Source organism: Phyllopteryx taeniolatus, chromosome 14 (genome assembly GCF_024500385.1).
Source record: "Phyllopteryx taeniolatus isolate TA_2022b chromosome 14, UOR_Ptae_1.2, whole genome shotgun sequence".
NCBI lineage: Eukaryota > Metazoa > Chordata > Actinopteri > Syngnathiformes > Syngnathidae > Phyllopteryx > Phyllopteryx taeniolatus.
Window position 1 is genome coordinate 5,553,777 of NC_084515.1, and position 17,960 is coordinate 5,571,736.

A 17,960-nucleotide genomic window follows, 5' to 3' on the forward strand; every position below is an offset into this window, starting at 1 on the left:
ACGTCGTTGATATTTTTTCAACGCAGTACAGCGACCCACAACAGTTTTTGCACCACGAATGAATAAAAATACAGGTCACCATTACACTGAATGCAGTTGTTGTAATTAGTGAAACCCCTGCAGTTCTTTTTCCTCCTCAACAAGTCAACCAGTCCCATCGTTGTTCTGGGACATTGTAGCCAGGCTCCAAAAAATTACAAATTTCTCTGTTTCACTTGTTCATCAGTAGACTTTTAAGTTTCAAACGTCAATGTGGAGTAGTATTTGTTGACTAGTCAGATAATTTGTTCAACCCTGATTCTGCACTAAATTGGATGAAGACCAATGGAATGAACACAATCAGTTCTGTGTCACTGGTTGACTTTCAAATTTCGTCCCCCCCACTCGCTCACACAGTTATCTAAATAAGAGGCCAAGCGTGTTTGCTCGACGCTGGTTATTTGTCACTCCGAGTTATAGTTTACTGTTAAACTGACCAACAAAAAATTATTAATTATTGTTCATTTAACATCAAAATATTTGACCATATCATAAAATATCAAACATCTGGTATATTAATGTTAACATATAATATGAAACAGCATAGACAGGCTAATGGAAATTTGCTTAGATTTTACGTTAAGTATACACCTTCAATGAACTGCTACTTTAAAACATGGAGCAGCAACACATACAAGCAGTTACAACATACAACAATACTCACGGGCAAATATTCTCTGTGCTCTCTAGTAACAACAACTATTACTGAAGCTTTGTTTGGGACCTTCTCTGCCTCTTCTTTCTTTTAATCACGGCAGTAGACCTCAGTTATGTTGGGGTACAATATGGTACTACACTGAAGTTGCAAAACTAAAAATTCAGACTTTCCTGTATACTGTAAAAAAACATTTTTAAAAGGATTGCTTAAAAAAACTGTGATATAGAGGGCCCAAGCAATTAATTGTGACGTATAGCCTACTTGTACTGTATACGCCATTCTGTTTCATACGACTAACTATGAGTCATGAATTCTGCCCCACCTTGTAGATTTACATATGGGTGAAGTAATCCTATGTTGTGTCACCTAGCGCACATTGTACAACGTACAGGATCTCACGAGAGAGATGATGGTTTTGATATATCATGATCCCCCTCCGCTTCTGACATGAATAGTTAGCAGAGAGATGTAGGAGGGAACGAAATCTGAGCGAGGGTGCTCCCCTCCTTCTCCTGAGGGAGCCAATGGCGAGCCGTTCGCAGCTCAGACATGAGGGCTGTGGAAGTATATAACAGCTCAGCTTTGACTCTCCAGCCAGGAGTCGCAGCTCGCTCATTCAAACCTAAAAGACAGTGGGACAAGAACCGACACCTGAAGACAATGAAGACCACTCTAGCAACTCTGACGCTGTGCCTGGTGCTCATCATGGCCACAGGCTTCCCATTCGAGAGGAAAGGGGGAACGGAGAAGGAGAAGCGTGTGCAGTTCGCAGCCTGGGATGATGTCAATGTCATCGCCCATGGCCTCTTGCAGCTGGGTCAGGGCCTCAAAGAGCACGTGGACAAAACCAAAGTCCAGATGAGGGACATCTTCACCAAGATCAAGGTCTACAACCGCACCGTCGGCGAACTGGGCAAGGAGAGCCAGAGGCTGAGGGCCGAGGGGGAGGCCCTGAAGGCTCGAGCCCGAGGGCTGGAGGACAGAGAGGGGCAGCTGCTCAACGTCACGGCCGAGCTGAGGGAGAAGACGGACGAGATGCAGCAGGAGAGGACGGTCGTGAGGGACAGGCTGAGCCGGATGGAGGAGAGGCTGGATGATGCCAAGAACGGCACAGACGCGCACACCATCCAGGTAAGAAGACTTTTACTGTTAGGATGACCTTGCTAAGTACATAAGTAATTTGCATTCACTGAACACTTTTCACAGAGAGGACTCGCAAAGTGCTTCACATTGTTAAATACAGACAAGAAAAACACAAATCAATCTTCAGTCTTACTTGAATGTGTTTAAGTAGTAAAGTAAGTACTGAGAGGTAAATAAAGGTGCTTCACTTCAACAGTCCAGTCAGAAAATATGTTACAAATGCTCTTTAAGGGAAAGTTACAGTGCCCCAGACATGACATGAAAATGTAAATTGGGGCCACAGTACAATATCAATATAACGTGTGCGGAAAATGCTAATTTAGCCACGGAATAGGCCAAATATGTGCATAAAATATTAATTTGTGGCCACAAAACACTATTTTGTGGTCACAAAATGGATATAACGTGCGCACAAAATACTAACTTGTGGCCACGAAATCAATGTAAAGTACACAGAAAATATTAATTTGTGTGTTTAATATTATTGCCATGAACAACTTGGGACGTTTGGGTAAACTAATGGGGCGCACACTAGAAACAGCAAACCTCCCACTATTGACTTGCTTACCCAACTGTCCAGGAATTATATACATTTTATTTATTTATTTATTTTAGCACACATTACAGCATACCAACTTCTGTGCTACAAATTAATATTGCTAGCGCATGTTATAGATACTTGTTGGTCGCAAGAAATGTGTGCAGTAGTGGGAGCAGGAGCAGTGGGGGGTGTGGGGGTTGGGTTTCCAAGGTTACATGTCACTTAGCAAGTACGTGATGTACGTGTTGTACGTGCGTGGAAGCACAAGGCAGCGGACAAAGTCCTCTGCACGCTTCACAAACTACTTTCGCTTTACAACTGAGACACACTATCGCAAATGTTTTTTCTTTGTTTGTTTTTTTCTGTTTGGATGTGCCTGGTGGTGCAACTTTACTAAGATGTGTGTTGAAACTTGCGCGCTCTCGCTGGAGTTACATAAGCAGCAGTTTCAGTTTGAATGAAGATCTGCACGTGTGTCTACTGTGCATTTGGGGAGATTTTCATTATAAAATGTCAACTTTCGAATTAATGTTTTTTTTGCCCCCCCATTTAGATGATGCTGGAGGCCCAAAACAGACGCATCGATGACCTGATGGCACGTATGAGACTCCAACAGGAGAAACTCGATAAGCAGAACATGCGCATTAGAACCCTGCAAAGTCAGGTGAGCACAATGATGCCAATTTAGCACTTCGATTGTTACATTTAGAAACGTTTCAGCCTAAACTAGCAACAACTTTAGCCACTTTTGAAAAAAACTAAATTCACTCTCTCCACCTCTAAATGACACAAAATAATTTTCTGAGTGCATTTTGATTTCCCGCGGCACGTTGGGAGACAGTTCTGAGGACTGTGTGGAGTTAGCATGTTCTCCCCGTGCCTGCGTGGGTTTTCTCCGGGCACTCCGGTTTCCTCCCACATCCCAAAAACATGCATGCTAGGTTAATTGACAACTCTAAATTGCCCGTAGGTGTGAATGTGAGTGCAAATGGTTGTTTGTTGTATGTGCCCTGCGATTGGCTGGCAACCAGTTCAGGGTGTACCCCACCTCCTGCCCGATGATTGCTGGGATAGGCTCCAGCACGCCCGCGACCCTAGTGAGGAGAAGCGGCTCAGAAAATGGATGGATGGATGGATGGATTTTGATTTCCTAAATTTACTTGATAATAGTTCAATAACCACAGCACAGTTTGAACCAAATGAATATAGATATGAATATACATTAGATAAAAACAAATATCTTTGTTGCGTTTATATTACTTTTACAAATAAAAATGGATGATGAACAAACTAACCTAAATTGACATATTTCAAGTCGTTTTTTTGGCTGAGATACCGGCAGTGATAAAAAAATCCATGAGTAATTGACCCCCCCAAAATTGTTTATACAGTACTGTAATTGCCCATAAATGCCACAAGATGGCAGCAACGGACTACTTTTCTCTCAATGAAGTGCCTCAACTCACTTCAACAGTTTATTGGCACTGAGATGCCACCAAATGATGCACAAAACAGCAAATAGGTGAGTTTTCAAGAATAACGGTTGAAAGGTGGGAGGGTGGGGAAATCAGCGAATTCAAAGCTGTGTAATCTATGTAAAAATTCTACTTATTTATGAAAGGACATCATCAGGCAAAGGTAATTCAACTTTTGGCAACAAATACACCTGACTATAGCAATATTTTCAGAAAACTAGTTGACAATACTGGTTGATTAAGAATTGACAAATACAAATATGGTTATTCCCCTCAACAAAACACTATCTGTATGAGCATATATTTTATTTTGCTTTTCAGATCCAACAGTCAAGACAACGGTCGTTCACCAACACCGACAGCTTCGCTGCAAGCGGCGTGGCCGAACAACGCGACTCCCCAGTCGGTAAGTAAAAGCCAAAGAGGATCTGAAATCCGCTCTGACACGTCGTCTTTAGTCGAGTGCACACAATCTGACACCAAATGTGGCCGGCCATCTGGTTAGCGAAGCCGCGGAAGAAGCTTAAATCACTCGCAATTACGATCAAGGGACGCAATCAACCTGGGAACACGCTCCTTCGCTCAGCTTGACTCCAGCAATCGGCAGACGCAATTTGAGCGTCTTAATTAGGACGAAACAAAGGGACAAGTTTATATGTATAGCACCATTCATACACAATGGTAGGAGTGCTTCAAAGAAATTATGATTGAAAAACAAGAATAAATGATAAGGTGAAAATCAAGTGAAACATCAAATCAGGGTAAATGAAAAAGTCACAAAAGAAGTTGGAAGCAAGACATTTTTTATTTATGAAAAAGCAGCAGTGAACTACAGTATAATTGTTTTCAGGCCAGATTGAAATGTGTCATCAGATTTCGCTGCTTTAAGCCACTTCTCACATCCAGAGGCTCACACTGAACTTCAACACAATTCCTGATCCTGACATTGCACATTAGCCAATGCCCCTTAAAGGCACACATCCCCAAATACTACAATACATACAGTAATTACACTTTATGAAAATTCAATTCATTTCAATGGGGAATATGAATTTGATTTGAGATTATATTACGGGACAACTGGTTAGCACATCCACGTCATAGTTCTGGAGACCGGGGTTCAGATCCCGGCCCTGCCTGTGTGGAGTTTGCATGTTCTCTGGGTGGGTTTTCTCCGGGCAATCCGGTTTCCTCCCCCATCCCAAAAAACAAATACATGCGTGGTAGGTTGATTGGAGACTCTAAATTGCCCGTAGGTGTGAATGTGAGTGCGAATGGTTGTTTGTTTCTATGTGCCCTGCGGTTGGCTGATGACCGGTTTCAGGGTGTACACCGCCTCCCGCCCAAAAATAGCTGGGATAGGCTCCTGCAGCACGCGACCCTAGTGAGGATAAGCGGTAAAGGAAAGGGATGGATGGATTATATTACGGAACAAATTAAACCCATAAATCAAAGTAACACTGTACATCACGCTCAGTTACCGCCGTACTTACTGTTTTTCATACAGAAATATACTGCAGTTACGACATTTGTACTCCGTAAGTGTAAATTAATGATGTGTTTGGACTTGTGTCCGATTTGTCTGACATCAGTACAAAATAAAAAAGAAGCAAGGTTCTCTGGCAAAATGTCAAGTGGGGAAAAGTTATTTTGTCTCCATAGCGTTCAGTCGGGGTCACCCACGGAAAGCGACTTACTACTCCCGCTGATTTGTTATCGTGTACAAGACTTCCCTAGAATACAATTTGTTCTCGGGCCTGTCTGTACACGTATCTGCGAACTTTGTACACACATATTCCCGGCAAGTAATTAGAGACTTCCCACTTTCTAGTGTGCGCATCCCTCAAGAACAATCAACCTTTCCCCCAGTTCCGTCAGGTAGTTAGACAGCCCTCCTCCTGCCCCCCCCCTCCCCCCCCCCGCCCCCCATTCTTGCAAACAACACCCACCTTCTCGTCCTCCTCCCGCTCCTCTCATTTTAATGACTAAGAAGTGTGCTAAAGTTCAGGAGAACCCCCTGCCCTGAAGCGGCACGCGGCCACAACTGGCCAAGGGTTCACGCTTCTGGGGTAAAGGTCGAAGCGCACAAATGGGGCTTCCACTTGAACAATAAACAAAAGGACAACCCAGATTATTAACATATATTTGAATAGGCTCTTCATCTGTCATATTTGGTATTGTGATCAAATTAATCTTTATCATCTACCAGACATATAATGCAGGTAGGATGAAGGCCATTTCCATTAGAGCAATTGTTAATCAGGACACTCAAAAAGTGCAATAGAGTACTGGAATGTCACAGTTAAGATATAATACTACATTCCAGGGGTGGGTAAATTATATAATAATAATAATAATTTAATATAGTTATATCATTAACACCGAGTATTTACATTATCAAGTGTCCTGTAATTAATTCAGCCGATTTCATTCCTAAAATTGGTAAATTAGTTTTGTACTATTCATTTATCTCATTGAATAATTGATTGACCAATTTACTGTGAATAATAAAATAATTTTTGTAAAATAAACCATTTTACATATCCGTTTAATGATTTATTGTACTTAATAATATATTTTTGAAAATAATACAAATGTATAAATATAAATATTAGTAAAATACACAATATTACATAATACATTTGACGTTTACTATTTTTTTTTTTACTAAAATTGATTGATTGAAATGTACGTATGTATTCATTATTTTTATTTATAAAATAAAAAACTAGGCTTATTAGTGGGCTGCCTCAATATTTGCCTCACATTTGACTCCTCCACTATCACCCTCATTGCAAAAACAGCAACAACCCCACCGAACCCACCATCACATCCCCCCCCCCCCCCCCCCCCCCCCCCCCCACACACACACACACACACACACACAGCACTCCCCACGCATGCACAGAGCACACGCTGGCCATGCACCAGCCATGCACACCTACGTCACCAACAGGCTGCTGCGCACGTGAGGAAGGCATGCCTGAGGAAGCTTGAGGGGGTTTGGACTCCCGTGGGGGTTGAGGAATGTAAAGGAGAGTCGCAATTGATTTGAGGGAAGGCAGCGGTGACTGGGGAAGTGTGCTTGGGAACTGGGAGAAAGGTCATATTTATAGCCAGGGGAGAATTTCTCATGCAATCTCTGCAGCGGTTGTCACTGCTGGGTCAAAGGGCCCATCAGACACCGTGTTCTATTGCCAAGATAAGACCACTTGGAACAATAGTGTTATTTGGAAACACTGCTTTCTGTGACCTACTTATGAATACATTATTATTAAAAAAAAAAAAAGATCTAAAATAAGAAATGCCATATTATTAAAAATATATATATATATAAATCTCTCTCTATATAGTCTGTTTTTTTATTTTTAGAGTTTATGAATTTTTAGAATTAAAAAAATGTTTTATCTTCAGCTTGTGATCATCCACTTTCATCTTGTATTGATCATATTTTGTATCCACCGATACAGATACCAGCATCAGTATTGGTGCCAATACTGTACGTCTTTACTTATACTCGTAAATATGCTCCGATATTACAACACCAATACTTTTCTTTTATACGGTTTTATTCCTAAAAAGTATGTTGAATATAAGTGTAATCCACTGTAACATTATGCACAGTTTGAACATTAACACTGAACTTAAGTAATGATTTAATTAAAAGGCATTGTACATATACGTTACATTAAAATTGTACCGAGATAAAAGAAAAAAAAAGTAAAGATTAAATGCAAGTGTTTCGTACTAAAAAGTTAAATACAACTGAACTTCACTTAGACTGTGATTCTTTTACGTACCACTAGAAGAAGTCTGTGTACCACGAGTGGTGCTTGTACCACACTTTGAGAATGACTGGTTGAGACATTGTTAATGTGGATGAAAAAAAATGCTTTTCTTGAGTCAGTAGTGGCACAATGGAGAGAAATACATGTAGTAAATGTAGCAGGTGGATTGAAGTGGCCTAAGGTTCTTTGTGTAAGTGTTTATCTACCTCTCCTACCTCCAGAGATGGCATCCGACTGTCACGAGCTTTTCCTGCGAGGCGAGTCCACCAGCGGGGTCTACACCATCCAGCCAGACAACATCGAACCATTCAAAGTCTTCTGTGAGATGACAGCCGGTGAGCGGATGGGACACTTTTGCATTTTAGACAATCATTTTACAACTTTCGTCCGACATGACGTTAAAGTCTCTCAAATGACGCAATTTTGTCTTTGTGTCTGTCCAGATGGCGGATGGACTGTGGTCCAAAAGCGACAGGATGGCTCTGTAGATTTTGACCAGTTGTGGTCTGCCTACGAGAAAGGCTTCGGCAGCCTCAATGGTAAATTTTAACTTCACACGTTGTCATATTAACTTGCTTGGGTCCCATTTAGTATTAACCTGTGTGTATCAATGCTTCCTCATTACTTAAAAAATATTTGGCAGTGGATTCAAAGAAATAAGATATGAATAAGAAAATGTTTCAATGACATAAAACAAATGTCAAATTTGGCTTTCCCCAAATATTTGCCATCTGTTTGAACTAAGAATATCTGAGTAACTACGTATACTGTAGTAATTGATCAGATGGAATGGAGTTTTTATTCACCATCATTCCACTGATCGTTGTTTCCCTTCTGCTTGTTTTCATTAGGTGAATTCTGGTTGGGACTGGAAAAGATCCATTCCATAGCCAAAAATGGCGGCTACGTCCTCCAAATCAAGCTCTCCGACTGGGGAAATGACTTGGCATCTATCCTCGTCCCTTTCCAACTGGGCGGAGAGGAGACCAAGTACTTGCTCCAGATCCAAGAAGTTGGCACTTTCAGTCCTCTGGAAAGCGCCCTGGGCTCGGACGCGGCTTCAGGTCTGCCTTTCTCCACCCGCGACCAGGACAACGACCACAAAAAGGACGCCAACTGCGCCAAACATCTCTCCGGTGAGAAGCTTGAAAGATGCTTGAGCTTTTTGATAGCTACCCAGCAGATCAAAAACATGAACACATGACGAAGACTCTCTGTAACTTCCGCGAACAACATAGGCTAAACTGAGCTCCTCCCCGACATAGATCTCTGTCTCTCACTTAAGTTGCGTCACTTTAACATACGGTGGCACTTCGACTTTTGAGTGACTCGTCTTACAAGTCGCTCGGGCGATTTTTGTCTTCAGTTACAAGCATTAAATGGTGGGAGTGGCGAACTTCACAATAAGGAACAGATGGTGAACTATTGTTCGGAAAATTGCTGGAGGCAGTTTTGCCAACCCCCAGTTGAGGTTTAACCATTAAAGAGAATTTTGCATTGTGTATTTAATCAAACTACTGGCCTTAACTTACTGGCGTCCGCTAGCTTAATGCTAACACACAATGTAAAACACCATAGACAAGCTAACCAAATTACTATTGATGGTGCGGTAGTTAAAACCTTTTGAGCAACGGCAATTTACACACAAAGGGTACAACTAATATTACTGCAACTTACTGCGTCATTGTGAAAATCTTCACTTTTATCTGTATTGTGTATTATTCTACCCCCTGGTGGCCAAGGCATGCACTAGAAGGAGTACCATGTGAAGCTAGGACAGATTAATTGCATTTCCATTAACTTCATTGGGGAAAGAGGATTTTAGATGCGAGTGTTTTGCGTTACAATCGTGGTCATGTAACAAATTAAACTAGGAAGTCAAGGCACCACTGTACTTCCTTGACACCAATTACTACTTTTCCATTAGTCAGGGATTTGGCGCCATCGTGAGCTCAGAGGATGTTCCAGAAAGAGCTAAAAAAGTTTAGGTTCCACAGAAAAAAACGTAACGAGGCGAACGTGACTAGCGAATCTCAATTAGGCGGAGGTTCACTGTTCATTATTTGTAGTAAATAAATGAAGATTTTCAGACCAATTAAATCTAACTTGCTTTCCTTCTTTTGCCCCCATAGGTGGCTGGTGGTTCAGTAACTGCGGTCAGTCCAACCTCAACGGGCGATTCTTCCAGAGCCCGCCGCCCAAACAGCGGCACCAGAGGAAGCAGGGAATCTTCTGGAAGACCTGGAGGGGGCGCTACTATCCCCTCAAGTCCAGCACGATGATGATTGCCCCTTCTGTGATTGAGATAAAATCTTAAAGCCAGAGACACAAGGTGGCCTAGGTCAAGACAAAAGAGGGGGAGAAAGATGTAGATTTTGGACTATTCTTTCTTTTTGTTAGAACTTGGTTTAAGCGGTAGAGGTTGTCACCCTAGTACGTCAGCCAAGGCCCTCAGCATAGACGCAGGAAGGGGTTTTCGGGTTCTCTTCCCTGGTATCCCCGAGTCGCAGATGGGAAGACGGCAGCGAGCGTGAATGTTTTCGACGTCACCTTCTCCTGCGAGTCGCGGCGACCCGAATTTCCCAACAAGTCAAGACTCATCGGTAGTCATTGGGAGGCTGATAATCAGCACCAGAACACTGCCTATATTTTGGAATTCTTGTGGTATGGAGAGGCCTGTAATGCAGGCAGATCAGCTCTCTGGCTCTATTCTGGCCCTTTGGGTCCACCTCACTTACTCTTTTACCATTTTAGTTGTTTTAATGCAAAATGTCATTTCCAATTTCAGCTCTTATATCAATAATATACTGTAACTGTTTGCATCAAATTGTACCTTTTGGCTCAATCGTGGCCACTTTTGGCCAATTGAAACCTATCAAAATGAGATATTTTAATTTGTTGTTTACTGGATTTGAATCATACAATTGGGGTAAAATGGGTTTTATCCTCAACCTAACTCTTGAAAATTGCACACAAAAAATATTTCTCAACCAAATTATCTTTTTAGCAATTTTTGGACAAAAATAAATCTTAGTTTCCAAAAGAGGTGTGCAATGGCTTTCTAAACTCTAAAAGCACAAATAAATGATGACAATTATATTTTAAGATGTCAAAAATTACATTTCGTTAGCCTAATAGCATATTGAGTCATTTTTTAAAAACATTTTTGGAAACAAGCAAAACAAATTCAACAAACAAAGAAGACTCCAGTTGCCTCAAATCAACTTTTGTGGATTATTATGACCTGAATGACTGAGAATCTACACAGACACAAAGAAAAAAAACTACATTTTTAACAAGCACATTGTACGTTAAAATGAATGAGGCAATTATGCTAGTAGGCTCATGATTTTAATTATTGCGTTTGTTTTTTTACAACCTGCCCATTGTGTAAACAAAGGGGCATTTTCAGGGTTGAAAAATAAAAATTAATGGATACCTTATAAAAATGACGAACTGATGTTACTAAAAGACGCACAAAAACAACAAAGTCTTAAAAATTCCAACCTTTTGGTCACAAACAAGCTGAAAACGTAGTAAAATCAAACACACTTTTTTGTTTTTTTATGGCGTATGTTGTGGACCAAGATGTGACTGATTAAACAAAGGTTCACTATTTGCATGGGCATGAGCTTAAAGTTTAGAAGTTGTGATGTAAAGTTTAAATCACTGTACACTGACGAGGCTTAAAAGTGTTGAGACGAATGTCAGCTCCCTTCTCTGATTTTCACAAAACGACATTGAAAAGCATTCCAGCTGATGTATATTCTTCACTATTTCTGGGAGGGAGATTTGCACAATTTTAAGTCATATTGACTTCCTTACCAATGTTGTACTACAGTGTAACAAGGAATTTGTCTTCTGGGACTGTTACTCGTGTTTTGTGTCTTTATCTTCATGTTGTCCCGTTTTCTTATTTAAATGCTGTCAAAAGAAATATTATCATATATTTGTAATTTATATTTTGATGTGAGTGTTTTTAAGAGACTTTTTGGCCTTCAGGAGCCAATAAAATGGGTTTAAACCAATGCTGCTATTTGTGTGTGTTTTCTATCTTCCTTGAAAATGAATTAACACTAATATATATATACATATATATATCACAAGTTATCATAACAATTGTATAACAGATTTTTGCATACTCCATTTTCTATGATGCACTCAACCACTGTGCTTCCTTTTGCATACCCAACTATTCTATACTTATTGTTCGCCATTTAAGTCATAAAATGTGCGAAAAGGGGAAAAGATGGTTTATATTTGGCGATAATAAAGTGATGAAGTGGAATTAAACTTAATTATAGCAAACAACTAAGAGGTGGCAAAAGTACTCACACTCTTTATTAGTAGATGTATAAGTACAGATACTTCTGTGGGGGAAGAAAGACAAGTAAAGGTTGGTACTTGATGACAGGTGTGTGCTGTTTGAATGTGACTGCTTCATTCTGAACACAGCCACACTCCTAGTTCCAAGAGGGTGTTCACACTTGTGCAGCCACATTATCACAGTTTGTTATTTTTACTATTGTATTATTTTTACTTGTATTTTTACTACTTTGGCATTGACAAAAAAAAGTAAACCTCATAAAAATCGTTTGAGAAATTAGCAAGTTATGACGTAATTTCAATGTCCGTGCATTGCCTTTGAAGGGAACATCGACCTTCCAGATATGGCAGCCACGTAGGCACGTCGGTTAACCAGGCTGCTACAGTGCGCCGGTTATAGTCTTCGTATCTATGGTCAGAACCGCTACACACATTTCCAGCTGTGTTAACGCAAATGACCAGGCAATACTTGATTTACAACCCTGACACAATCGATGAAATGACAGGTGACCACAAGGTGATGCTTCATTGCCTCCTTTTGAAATGCGATATGTTATGCGTTGGCACTTGGGGATAGAGCCCTGTATAATTGCGCTAGAAACCAGCTGAGTAAAGAAATTAACATCGCAAAGAGAAATTTTGCGGTAAAGATAGAAAAACAGTTTACCGCTAACAACTCTAAATCAGTCTTGTGTGGATGGCAATCGCTAACCAACTACAAGCGACCATCCCCCCAAGAAAGAGAACAATAAAGGGCTAGATACAAAATATGACTTGAACACCTACTGCAGATTTGAAAAGAACACTTTGACACCCCACACCCACCCAGCCTCACCACCGACCACCATCACACCTCTGACTCGCCCTCCTGCGTTGACCATCCACGAACAGGATGTGAGACGTATCTTCAAACAACAAAAGATGAACAAAGCGGCGGGCCCAGACCTTGTGTCCCCATCCTGCTTCAAAGTCTGCGGAGGCCAGCTCGCTCCAGTCGTCACACAGATCTTCAATAGATCTCTGGATCTGTGTGATGTACCAAACTGTTTCAAACGCCTCACCATCATCCCAGTCCCCAAGAAACCTGCAATCTCTGCTCTGAATGACTACAGGCCTGTCGCCCTGACATCTGTGGTCACGAAGTCCTTTGAACGCCTCGTGCTCGACCACCTCAAGAGCGCCTATGGAACAAACAGGTCTGCGGATGACGTAGTCAACATGGGACTGCACTTCATCCTAGAACACCTCGATGGCGTGAGGACCTACGCGAGGATACTGTTCGTGCACTTCAGCTCTGCGTTCAACACCGTCATTCCCGAACTCCTCTCCTTCAAGCTTCTCCAGCTCAGCGTCTCACGTGCCGTTTGCCAGTGGATTTACAGCTTCCTGACGGGCAGGATACAGCAGGTGAGGCTGGGGGACAACACCTCATCCACACACACCATCAGCACCGGGGCGCCCCAAGATGTGTCCTCTCTGAGATGGAGTTGTTTTCCAAACAATCGGAGGAACAGGAGATAAGGCGACACGAGGCGCAGACGGATTCATCAGCGTCATCCAAACAATCAGAGGAGAGAATGACAAATGAGATGAGCCAGCATGTTGAATCTCCCACAACCCTCCCTGCCCCATTGGAGCAAAACCCAACGCAAAACTCATTCTCTACTAGCCTAAATTCTCTGCTCGGTGGGACGGACAGGATGAAGACTATTGTCAATATTGGAATCCAACCCACACCACGCGAAGAGCTTCCTCCCATCCCCCCTCGCCTGAAACCACCGTCCACTAAGATGCAAAGGGGCCCTCCTCCACCCATGAAGAACCTTATCTGCGAATCTGACTGATATCTGTGGGGTCTTTTCCAGAAGGAGTCAGACCCCTATGGAGCTCAGGCATTTTTGATCCCTGTAATTACAAGGGACAGAAAGTTGGTCAAAGAAATATGGCACAAAAAAAGTAGAAATACAAACTATCAAACCATTGTCTCCAGTTATCTCTGCGAGACTAGCTCTTTTCAATATCAGGTCACTGGGTAATAAATCAGTGGTGATTAATGACATCATTACTACCTATGATCTGGACTTTTTGTTACTAAATGAAACGTGGTTAACAGAAAGTAGCTGTAATACCATTTTAAATGAGGCAACACCAGCAAATTTAAATTTTATGAACAAGTGTCAAATAGAGAAAAAAGGCTGTGGTATTGCTGTTATGTTTAAGTCATTATTTCAGTGTAAAGAAATTATACTGGGTGATTTTAGCTCTACCAGGGTTCAATCCCCAGCCCCGCCTGTGTGGAGTTTGCATGTTCTCCCCGTGCCTGCGTGGGTTTTCTCCGGGCACTCCGGTTTCCTCCCACATCCCAAAAACATGCTTGCAGGTTAATTGACAACTAAATTGCCCGCAGGTGTGAATGTGAGTGCGAATGGTTGTTTTGTTTATGTGTGCCCTGCGATTGGCTGGCAACCAGTTCAGGGTGTACCCCGCCTCCTGCCCGATAATAGCTGGGATAGGCTCCAGCACTCCCGTGACCCTTGTGAGGACAAGCGACTCAGAAAATGGATGGATGGATTTTAGCTCTTGAATATCTCTTTTTTTAGTTAAAGGTGACACGAAGGTTATTTTTTAATAATTTATAAGCCTCCAAGATACAACAGAAAATGTATGGAGGACGTTTGAGAACTGCTGTCAGTTATTTGTACCGACTACAACTATTTTGTCACAACGGGAGACTTTAACATTCATGTTGACAATAAAAAACTCAAATGTCATGAATGCTGTCGCTCCTATTAAAACTAAGACAATCTTGAGGCGACCTAGAACACCGTGGGGGGGGGGGGGGGGGGGGGGGGGGGGGGGGGGGGCACAATGATGGTAAAGACCTCTAAATCAAAGTGTAGGAAAGCAGAACGTAAGTGGAGAAAAACTCAACTCCAAATTGACTATCATTTCTACAGACAAAGTCTTTGTAATTTTAACCAAGAGTTAGTCAGGGCTAGACAGCAACACTTTTCTGAAATCATAAGTAAGAACTTCAACAATACTCGCACTGTTTCCTGTGGTTGACAAGCTCACTACCCCCACCCCTGAATCAGATAGCTCCAGAACTCCTAACAGCAGATAAATGCAATGAATTTGCTAGTTATTTCAGTGAAAAAAATACAATCCATTAGGTTAAATATTAGCACAAATCAGCAAAATGATAAAATGATCCTACATCTGAAGCCACCCAGGAAAAGCTCGATTACCATGAATTGATCATTTGATACACTTGACCCAAAAAACTGGAGAGAAAACGCCTCTCCATTTAACATCCCAAAAACATGCGTGGTAGGTTGTTTGATGACTCTAAATTGCCCATAGGTGTGAATGTGAGTGCGAATGGTTGTTTGTTTCTATGTGCCCTGCGATTGGCTGGCAACCGGTTCAGGGTGTACCCCACCTTTCGCCCGAAGATAGCTGGGATAGGTTCCCTAGTGAGGAGAAAAGGTAAAGAAAATGGATGGATGGATGGATGGATACCCACCTCTGCTGGTCACCACCTCTTCCAGCTCCTTCCCTCAGGTAGGCACTATCGAACAATGCAAACTAAAACAAGCAGACATTTCAACAGCTTCTTCCCTCTAATTTACAGTTGCAGTGTAACATGCTGCCAATTTTGTGTTGGGATTGTTGTCACATCTCTGTCGGGTCAATTATACATTATTTGCGCACTCACTGCAGTAGTCTCGCCACTCTGCACTATTTGCATATCTGTTGTTGACCAGTACTGGCCACTCATGTGCTTGAGAAGTATCTGCACCATTTGCACTATTGACACTGTTCCAGATTATCGCACTACTAGTCACTTTAAACTGCTTAAATTGCTTGAAGGCTCTGCGCCATTTGCACAATGGCCACTGTACCAAACTATTGCTCTATTAGTCATTACAAACTGCTCTAAATTGCTAGCGGACTCTGCATCATTTGCACAATTATCAAAACAAAAAAAAAGTGTGGGCATTACCACATTACTGGTAACCTTTTATTGCTCAGTGGCTCTCCGTACTGTGTTTTTAGGTCTCAAAAGTATTTTCTGTCAAATGCTGTCTGTTGTCGTACTAGAGCGGCTCAGACTACCGGAGACAAATTTTTGTTGTGTGTTTTTCACATACTTGGCAAATAAAGATGATTCTGTTTCTGATGAAATAGTCATATTGTATTCATATTAATACAAAAGCTCTGTGCTTTTCTGCCAATATACCAGACTTATATAATGTATTGAATGAATAGATAAATAGCTATAATAATAACAGTTACAGTCTAAAATGTTCGACCAAATTTCAGAAGGGAACTTTCAAAAATTCGGTCAATTCAGCAAACCCAAAGTACTCAATCTGGACTTGCCCCTGGTATATAGACTTTTTATATCGACTGTGAATTTATGGGCAGCACGGTGGATGACTGGTTAGAGCATCAGCCTCACAGTTCTGAGGGCCCGTGTTCAATCCCCAACCCCGCCTGTGTGGAGTTTGCATGTTCTTCCCGTGCCTGCGTGGGTTTTCTCCAGGCACTCCAGTTTCCTCCCACATCCCAAAAACATGCATTAATTGGAGACTCTAAATTGCCCGTAGGTGTGACTGTGAGTGCGACTGGTTGTTTGTTTGTATGTCCCCTGAGATTGGCTGGCAACCGGCTCAGGGTGTACCCCGCCTGCTGCCCGATGATAGCTGGGATAGGCTCCTGCATGCCCACGACCCTAGTGAGGAGAAGCAGTACAGAAAATGGATGGATGGATGTAAATTTATGTATTCAACAAAAATACAGACACTTGAAAAAGGTACTTATAAACTATTTGTCCTCGGTTACTCCCACCACTGTAACTAATTAACTTAGAAGTAAGCAACATTTTAGCTGTGTCAAGTTGAATTTTCCTAATCACCTTCACCTCCTCATCAGGGTACCGTTAACGTGCTTGAGGATCAATCTCTGCAGCAGCTGATCTGAAGGCTGCTTGCTCTTGGCTGACCTGACAGGGCACTTGGCACTGCAGGTTGAAGTCCAGGCTGTCACGTGTCCCATTTACAGTAACTGGATCTGGGCAAGGAAACTGGAGAGCGGCGTGCTCGGGAAAACATGATTCGGTTTCACTCTGGGCAACAAGGCGCTCTAACTAGATTGCATCTTGCTTGACTCAAGCTGCAGAGCACATTGAAACCAAATGAAACATTTCAGGGAGGAGCTCGGTTTTTATTATGGCCATAAAGCAAAAGTTGACACACAAATGGTCAAAATGAAGCTCTTTTAAGGCTTTCAACATCAAGCTTCTATCTATCTGTCTGTCATTCGATTGATCTGTTTAAAAATAATTCATAAAGTGATTCATTCTCATTATTTAACTGTAAGCTTCATAATGAATGTATTTATAGTTATTTAAAAAAAAAAATAGTAAACATTTATTTTACTAGTTTGATTATTCTAAATAAGTATATTAACCAATTATTAAAAAAATAAAACATGTTAAATGTATGTCTAATTATTTTACTAAGTGTAGTTTATCTTCACAATTAGTATTTAATGAAAAAAAGTCAAATGTTGTTTATTATTACAATATTTCATGGTAAATTAACCAATTGTTTAATGAAACAAAAAACAATGTATACGTAATAATTAATTTTACCAATTTTATTTTACTATTCACAATAAATTTAACGAAATAAAGATAGTTAAAATACATGTAAAATTGCTTCAAAATTGGTTTGACTTACAATAACCAATTATATAATGAAAAAAAGTTACATGTATATATCCATCCATCCATTTTCTGAGCCGCTTCTCCTCACTAGGGTCGCAGGCATGCTGGAGCCTATCCCAGCTATCATCGGGCAGGAGGCGGGGTACACCCTGAACTGGTTGCCAGCCAATCGCAGGGCACATACAAACAACCAACCATTCACACCTACGGGCAATTTAGAGTCGTCAAACAACCTACCACGCATGTTTTTGGGATG

At 41.4% G+C, this 17,960-nt stretch overlaps 1 protein-coding gene across 1 annotated transcript; it reads left to right on the forward strand.

The window, feature by feature from the left end:
• The first annotated feature begins 1,277 nt into the window (after positions 1 to 1,277).
• Positions 1,278 to 11,672, forward strand: angptl4 (angiopoietin-like 4). The gene is made up of 7 exons (XM_061797417.1): positions 1,278 to 1,828; positions 2,935 to 3,045; positions 4,178 to 4,262; positions 7,866 to 7,979; positions 8,088 to 8,183; positions 8,496 to 8,780; positions 9,777 to 11,672. Exons 1-7 carry the CDS (start codon positions 1,358 to 1,360, stop codon positions 9,959 to 9,961), a joined length of 1,347 nt encoding a protein of 448 aa, XP_061653401.1. The 5' UTR covers positions 1,278 to 1,357; the 3' UTR covers positions 9,962 to 11,672.
• Positions 11,673 to 17,960: the final 6,288 nt, after the last annotated feature.